Genomic DNA, 8,554 nt, shown 5'->3' on the forward strand with positions numbered 1-8,554 from the left:
GCGCCGGGCAAGGACCGGCAGGCGGGTGGTGGCGCGCAGGCACCAGGGGCGGCCGCGGCGGCAGCTGCGCCGGACGGAGCCGGGGCAGTAGCGGCCGCGCCGACCCCCGACCTCACCCCCGCGCGGCCGAGGCCAGAGAACAGTCTCCAACTCTCCGGGGGGCCGGAAAGGGGGCCGGGAAGCGGCCCTCAGCCCCCACGCAGCAGAGGCTCCGGGCGGCGGGACTGCTGCCCTTTGTGGGCGCTGCGCGCACGGCCCGAAGCGCCCTCCCCGCGGCGCTCTCCTCGGCATCTTCGTCTTGCAGAGCGGCCCTGGAGAGGGGACCCAGAGGAAGCAAAGCCACGAGCCCGAAACCTCGCGTTGCGGAGCTCCTGGGGAGCGCCAGCCGCTCCACTTCCACCGCCGCATCCTACACCGGCCAAGGTCCCCGCCGCCTGCATCCCTCCCGGCTTCCGCTGCGCTTAGGGCCGGAGCCTAGCCGCCTGCGCTGCCACCGCGGCCGCCTACACACACACGCACACACTCTTTCTCTCTCTTTCTCCCTTTCTCACACCCTCACACGCACGCCCGCCTCCTCACCCGCCCCCTCCCCAGCTTCTTGATCTCTCGGTCTGTTTTATTACTCCTGGTGCGAGTCCCGCGGACTCCGCGGCCCGCTATTTGTCATCAGCTCGCTCTCCATTGGCGGGGAGAGGAGAGCAGCGGTGAAGGGGGTGGGGTGGGGAGGGGAAGGGAAGGGGGTGGAAACTGCCTGGAGCCGTCTCCGCGCCGCTGTTGGTGCTGCCGCTGCTGCTGCCGCTGCCGCCGCCTCCGGCTCCTCGCTCGGCCCCTCTCCGCCTCCATGTGCCGGATAGTGGGAGCGCCGCGGACCCTGCTGCCGCTGCTGGCGGCCCTGCTTCAGGTACGCGGCGGTCTCCGCGGGCCGGGCCGCGGGCGGGGTGGGGCGGGCGGCGCCGGGTCCCTTTGTTCCCCGCGCCGCTGCGGGGCCAGGCTGCGCACCCGGGAAGGGAGGTGCCGCGCCGCGCGGTCGGGAGCTGCGCAGGCACGAGGCTCGGCCGGGCTCAGGGGTAGGGCTGGCCGGGCCGGCTGGTCTCCCGCGCCATTCCCGGCGGGTCCCGAAGGAACAGATCGCGGGCCCCCTCTGCTCTTCACTCCTGGCCGGGCGAGCTTGCAGGGGGTGTCTCCAGGCAGCAGAAGGGTGAGGCAGGATAGCTCCCAGGTTTTCCAGTTTTCTACGCTTCTCGCCCCTCGCTTTGCACTTTGCTCCAATTTTTTTTGTTTATTTTTGCAGGGATGGGTCGCGAGTTTGCAGTAGGAATTCTCACTCTTGTGTCTTAGTTACGGGACGTGCCTCCACCCCACCCCACCCTGGCACCCGCGCGCCTCCCGGTGCCCGAGGGCTCCACTGTCCTATTGTCTTTACCCCAGCCCAGAGTTGCCTTCTGTTCTTATTTTCTTGCCCTCACTGTGTTCTTTGTCGGTCCCACCTGGAAAGAAAACCTCATCCCGTTGCCCCGAAGAGTCTATACGGGCCGGGGCCTCCGCACTCAGCCTCTGGCCCCGCACGCCCCTTATCCCGGCGGGCGGGGAGAAGTTCCGTTACTCGGCTATTATTCCTCTCCCTGTGTACGCTGTCTCTGCCCTGCGTGCGTCCACGGGGACGCCTTAGCGAGGAGCCTCTGCACTTTTCACGCTTTCGGGAGAGCGCCAGACAGCCTCTTCATGGAATCAGTACTAGGAGGCTCCTCCGCGGCAGAAAGCACCTGCTTCAGGCAGGTCGCAGGCTTTTTTGCCACTCCGCGCCATCGGTCTGCAGCCCGGCCGACCGCCCAACTTTCCCGCGGCGTCCGGCGGGGGGATACCCCGAGGCCCCTCCCGTCCGCCGACCGGATCCCGGGAAGCTACGCCGCGCCCCTCGGCTGCGACCCCCGCCGGGAGCGGGGGCAGAGCGGGGGTACCAAACATGCCCCCGCACGCTATGGGTTCCAAAGCTGCTGCAGGAGAGGGGCGTGTCCACACTGAATGCAGGTCAGGGTCCCCCGGGAAATACACCGGGCGGGGGGGGGGGGGGGGGGGGGCGGGCAGCGCACCCTTGTGGCTGGGGGTGGCCAGCGGGTGGCCGCTCTGAAAAGTCCGGGTGCGGTTCGGAAGTGCCGTGGCGCCGGGGGCGGCCCGGGCAGGGACAGATGGTGCAGATCGCCCCCCTCCTTGGTCTTCATGGGTCAGGGCCTGACGCGCTCCGGCCGCGGGGGGACTGCGGGCGCCGGGGGCGGGACGAGGTCGGCGCCCGCGGTCTCTCACGCTTTCTCCCGCCGCCCCCTAGAGGGGTGTGGGCAGAGGCCGCTGGAGCCCTGTCCATGGTGCGCCGTGGAGCGGCGCGCCCTGCCCTGCTCTGCGCTTTCCTCCCCCAGGCGCGCCCTGCCCTGCTCTGCGCTTTCCTCCCCCAGGTTGTGCTTTCCAGCTTTCTGGCTCGCTCTCTTTTCTCTGGCTTCTTGGACGCCCGGGTCCCGTCTTTCCTTTCTCCTTTCTTGGGTTTCTCCTTTTGTTCTTTCGTCTCCTGCTGGTCTTTCTCCCCTTCCCCCACTCGCCAGTCCGCCCTCCTCGGCTCTCTCCGGACTCTGGGGTTTTGGAACTATTAGACTAGTTGTTTTTGGCCTCTGCAGTTTTGGGAAGTCGATGGAATTTCTTTTAACTGGGGGAGGAGACCCGTCAGTCACTTGCTAACAAAAGTATCTCCTGTTATAAAACCGCCCTTTATTCTTGGAGTGCACACTCCTCATTCTTGAACCCTCTTGTCACTTCATTTATTGTTTCTTCTTTTCAAATGGGGTTTGCTAAAGAGGTTAGACTGAAGGGGAAGAAGGAAAAAAGTGATACTTCAATTGTTTGAAGTTAGGGAGAAGGCGAGATAAACTTAGGAATCCTACGGACAAAAGACATTTTCCTTTTTTTTTTTTTTTTGAACAGGAAATGTCATAGATCAAAAAAATCTTATTTTTAAAAGTATTAATTTTGAACATCATTGAGTGGTCTCACAAGTTTACAAAGAACTTTTAATAAATTTTCAGAGTGTGAATCCAGCAGTAGATGGCATGTTTACTTTTTGATCCGAAAGTAAGTTTTAATTGAATACTGTGCAGGGAAGTTGTTGGTCATTAATACCATGGGGCTAAATTTGGTACCGCTGGAGCAATCCCATTTCCTCTTAGTCATCCGCCTTGAAGTCAGGTATGAATTTTGTAAGTCATTTTCTTTTTTAAGCATTTAAAAAATGGCATTTATAAACGGCAAATAAAGTGCTTATCTTTACCATTGTATGTTCTTTCTCAGTTTCTTCTGGGATGTTACCTTGACTTTTGTAAACCCCCAGGAAAGGGGAAAGTATAACTTTGTCATCAAGTTATTTGGCAGTCTCCTAATTCATAGGTGCAAGTCAAGCAGTAACATTGAATGATTTGCAAGGTCATTAGGAATGGAAGCAGAGCAGTTTATGCAACATGAGTTTTAGGGTTAAGTGCACCATGTGGATTGTACAACTGAGATTAGAAATGTCTTTGTGCTAATGGCCTGCTTTACACACCAGAATAACAAAGATCTATCTGCAAGGTGAAAATGGCCCCTCTGCAGTCATCTGCTATTAAAAGTCTATTCTTTTCTTTTCTTTCTTTTCTTTTCTTTTCTTTTCTTTTCTTTTCTTTTCTTTTCTTTTCTTTTCTTTTCTTTTCTTTCCTTTTCTTTTTTATTTTCTTTTCTTTTCTTTTTGGTCAGACTAAGAAGACAAGAGTTTTAGGAAGGTGAATGAATAGATTACTAAGGTAGATATAGAGCAATCTTATTTTTTTTCAGATCAGTCAAAAAAGAATCATTAAATAATCAAAAGAACTTCATGCCTTTACGTGTTAACTGAAGTATCTCTTGTTTTACTTTGAACATTTTTTTTACTTTCAGAGATTGTTTATTAGTTTAGTTATCCTATTATATTTACATGATTCTACTCAATTTTGCACATTGTGGTATTCAGCTTTAAGATTTTTCTCTATTCTTCTTCATTTTAACTTATGGCATTAGCATTGTCCTTTACACTCAAAATGAAAAAGCAGAAATTGAGCATTAAATTTTACTGATCAAGGGATATCACAAAGTTATGACAAGCTTCCCTTTTAAATTATACAAGTGACTTTCAAGGCCTTAAATAGATTTATCATCAGACAAAAAAAAAAATCAATTTTACTTCTACTACCTACCCAGTAATTACTAGACTAGAAACCTGTTTTGTTTTTCTCATTCACATTGTTCTAATTTAAATACACTTGTATGGGTTATGAAGCATCAAGGACATCACCTTAATGTTTATAGATCCTCTGGATTCTTAGTTTTATCACATAGGTCCTGCTCTCAATTGTGGATGAGGGTATATGGAAAAAGATGCATAAACCATATGTGATTTTTACCTGTTAGGTGTATAGACTTTGAAGAGATTAATTTTCAACACCTGAAACATATAAAAAGAAACTTTATTTTAGGATGTAGAAAATCAAGGATGCAGTAATCATTTTAAGCACAAAAAATGTTTATTCCCAGTGTTTATTTGATTTTCATGTGTCTTTTAACAAGTTCTTGTGAAAGTAAGGAAAATTAACATAGTTGGTGTTCACAGTTTATTCTGCTTAGTGGCTACAGTTACAGATATCTTTGCCCTTTTCTTATCTTGTAGCGTGTGGTCATTACTCATAGATGGCGCATTGCAAGCATACTAGGTGTGATCTGGAAAATAATAATTTGTGCATCCTAAGATATTTTATCCTAAAATATTTTATGGACATATTTTAAAAGTATATATATACATATACACACACACACACACACACACACGTATATATACGTGTATATGTATATATAATTTGTTAGGCCCCAATTGCAAGTTCAGAATTTACATACAGATTGTACTTTGTGACTTTCATACCTTCATGGAGTCTGCTCTGACCTTCATTAAAAGTTCAGACTGAGATTTTAAGAGGAAATTCTTTTTAGATTGTATTTTTTACATATAGAGACTAAAGTCTTCTTTGAACAGATTATTTTGGTGACAGTATTACACCAAACTGTCCTTAATTTCCTTTTTCATTAAAAATTCTCACTTCTTAAATTTGTTGTGCCTCATTAAGCTTTAGCGTTATTAATCGGGAAATGTCAAGACTTAAAGTAACAGTAAATCTTGCTTTAAAATACCTTAAAAAAGTCTTGAGTGAACTCAAATCCCCATCCTGTTTTCAAAGGGATATTCGTAAGTTAGAAGAGTGATTTTTAAAGAAAAATCCTAGCTGTTATTTAAGAAACGTAATGTTTATGTATATACTCTACCGTTTGCCCAAGTTAACATTATTCAAATTTGTTCCTTTGGCCCAAATACAAAAAGTAATCAGGTTTAAGCACTGCACAGACTTGTGGTGAATTTTGTCAATCATTTAAAAATTACATAGATTTGGAGTTTGGATTTTGTCATTTGAGTATTTCCTATCTGCCATTAGTATACCTTCTAGAAACCTAAGTAAGCATTTTCAAGTTGGGTTAAGAACTATTAAGTTGAAATGTAATTTGTATCAACACATCATTATGCCTCACATTTCTGTCTTTCCTTACCAAAAACTTATTTTTCTTTTAATTTTTTAGCAAATTATCTCAATTTATTTGAGCAGATGCTAGTCTTCCTGTATTTAACTAAATGTAGATAAGTTTTGATTAACCCTATTCATGCCAGGGAAGAGGTATATACAGATAAATGTTTTAGTTAGAGCCATATCTTCTCCATAGAGAAAGTGATGTCCTTAAAGTACTCAGAAGAAGGTGAATTCCAGAGCTAAATGGGACCTTTTAAAAGATTTGGATTTAAAGATTACAATTTATGTTATCACAGAGTTTTTGAAAGGAAAATTTAGGTTATAAATACATGCTTCTCAGTTCTTATTTCTTGTTACTCTCTTTCATACTCAGTGCACTTCCTTGTCTGAATTTCCACTGTACTTATAGCCCCTAAGCCCTTGGATTGCATGTATATGTGTGTATATACATATACATATATATATACACACATATATATACACATATATATACACACATATATATATAGACACACATACACATATATATACACACATATATATGTGTGTGTATATATAGACACACACACACTATATGTATGTAGAGGATTGCTATCTACATATGTGTCTCCTGCAATATTTATCACAGTTTAGCATAAAGTGTCAGTCAATAGCTAATTAATACCTTTGTGTGTGTGTATCATCCAAGCTGATTTGGGCATCAAAAGTATAATAATTTTGCTCGGTGCAAATATGCTGCTGTTACATAACGTCAAGGGCAAGAGCTAGTGTCAAAGGCAGAAAACCTGGGGTTCTAATCCAGTCCAGATGTAGTTTACTCCCTTAAACTCTCATGACCTCATTTTCTTAAATAGTAAAATATTGGGCCTGGTTGGATAAGTTGATCTCTCAGGGACTTTCCAATTCTATGACTCTTGAGGCTGCTTAAAAATATCCCCCAAAATGATTCCTTTATAAAGATTTTGGAATGACTTTAATTTTTAACCTAAAATGGAAATATTTTCATATTATCTGAGTGGTAGAATGTCATTTTTGAGGGTCATTAACAATAGTTTATTATATATGGTAGGTTAGAAATCATCTGTATTTTTTATATGTTTGACCTTTAAAAATAATTTTTTTTCATTGACTATGTTGCATTTACCACTAAAAGTAAATTATATTTTTGGGTTAGACTTAAAGGAAGGGAGAGTGTGATACTACTAAGAATAAAAATTATTCCTTTTATTCCTTTTGTACTTTTATGTTTCTTTGAGAGAAGATAGCTTCCATGAGAACCATTGAATTGAGTGATATGGGTCAGCACTAAAAATATAGCCCATTGACCTAACAAGTCCTTCTCTAGTTATTTTTCTGCAGGTATGTCTGTAATCATGGCATACACATGAAGCGTTGTTTATACTTACCAAGGATTGGATTTGTTGAACTCTGAATGTCATTAGTAGGAAATGACTTAATATATTATGTGTAATATGCAGTCAGATTTGAGAACCCTTACTATGTGGAATAAAGCATTTTTAGTTCTAGTTCCAAGACAAAAAAAAAAAATGTTTGTTAAACCACCCAATGTTTTTGGCATAGGCACACACCTAGAAAACCTTCAGAGAAGGGCAGCCAAAGTAATCAGTGGGATCTACATGAGATATCGGACAAAGACCATTATAGAAGTTATAACAAAAGAATAGGAAAGCAAGCAGTGTATGAATAAGATGAATATGACCTAAACTAACAGTAGAATGTCCTAAAGTTTGGCTGAGAAGAACCTATAGCAGGTAGCAGGCTGAGCTTCAAGTAGGTCCAATTGGAGTTTGGCCAAATTAATGGGTAAATAATAGATTAGTCTCTATGTTGTATCATAAAATGACTACATTGTGCTGCTATTTGTGCCTAAGAGATTTGTTGGTTAAACCATTGTAATATTTCTTACATTCCTTTGACCGAATATTTAATTTTTCATCTGTTCTAATGGTGAAAGTGGGGTCTAAAGTGTAGTCTAAAGACCTTACTACCATCTACAACTTGAAACACAGAAGAAATTTAGTAAGGGAATCAGATGTTTTGGTCTCCTGCCTTGATTAAATAAAACTATTTAACTTGGGTTTTTCTCAGGTAGCATTGGGAAAATTAACTGTGTAAACAGCCTTTGAAGCAGCTAGAGCGATTTAAAAGGAAGTGCTATTATAAATACAATATGGCAATCATATATAGAGGTGCTTGGAGAAGTGGTTGATCCATGATTGGTTCTTAAGTTTTCTTTTACAAAATATACCTATGTATAACAAAAATAAACAAATAAGTACTTGAGTAAAGATATATACTTCTCTGTATTGTAATTTTAATATTGGTTTTTATGTTAATTTAAAAAATTTACTTGACTATTGCATACTTAATACATATTGTAGTTTTAATATGGGTTTTTGTGTTAATTAAGGGGGCACCTAAGTGGCTCAGTTGGTTGAGCATTAGACTTCAGCTCAGGTCATGATCTCATGGTTTATGAGTTAGAGCCCCTCATCAGGCTCTGTGCTGACAGCTCAGAGCCTGGAGCCTTCTTCAGATTCTGTGTCTCCCTCTCTCTCTGCCCCCCCCCCCATTTGCGTGCACACTTTCTCTCTCTCTCTCAAAAATAAACATTAAAAAAAAATTAAGGGGCGCCTGGGTGGCGCAGTCGGTTAAGCGTCCGACTTCAGCCAGGTCACGATCTCGCGGTCCGTGAGTTCGAGCCCCGCATCAGGCTCTGGGCTGATGGCTCAGAGCCTGGAGCCTGTTTCCGATTCTGTGTCTCCCTCTCTCTCTGCCCCTCCCCCGTTCATGCTCTGTCTCTCTCTGTCCCAAAAATAAATAAATGTTAAAAAATACACGTTTAAAAAAAAAATAATAAAAAAATAAAAAAAAATTAAAAGAATTTAATTACTTGACCATGATGTTTGAAAATA

The 8,554-nt window shown here is 44.2% G+C and overlaps 1 protein-coding gene across 1 annotated transcript in view; it reads left to right on the forward strand.

The window, feature by feature from the left end:
* The first annotated feature begins 623 nt into the window (after window positions 1-623).
* CDH2 (cadherin 2) overlaps window positions 624-8,554 on the forward strand; it is a 215,187-nt gene continuing 207,256 nt past the window's right edge. Inside the window, exon 1 of the mRNA XM_040479173.1 lies at window positions 624-901. Within this exon, the coding sequence (XP_040335107.1) occupies window positions 842-901 (60 nt within the window). The 5' untranslated portion in view covers window positions 624-841. The remainder of the gene's footprint in view (window positions 902-8,554) is intronic.

This window comes from Herpailurus yagouaroundi, unplaced genomic scaffold (genome assembly GCF_014898765.1).
Source record: "Herpailurus yagouaroundi ecotype Mexico unplaced genomic scaffold, PumYag 142, whole genome shotgun sequence".
NCBI classification, from domain to species: Eukaryota; Metazoa; Chordata; class Mammalia; order Carnivora; family Felidae; genus Herpailurus; species Herpailurus yagouaroundi.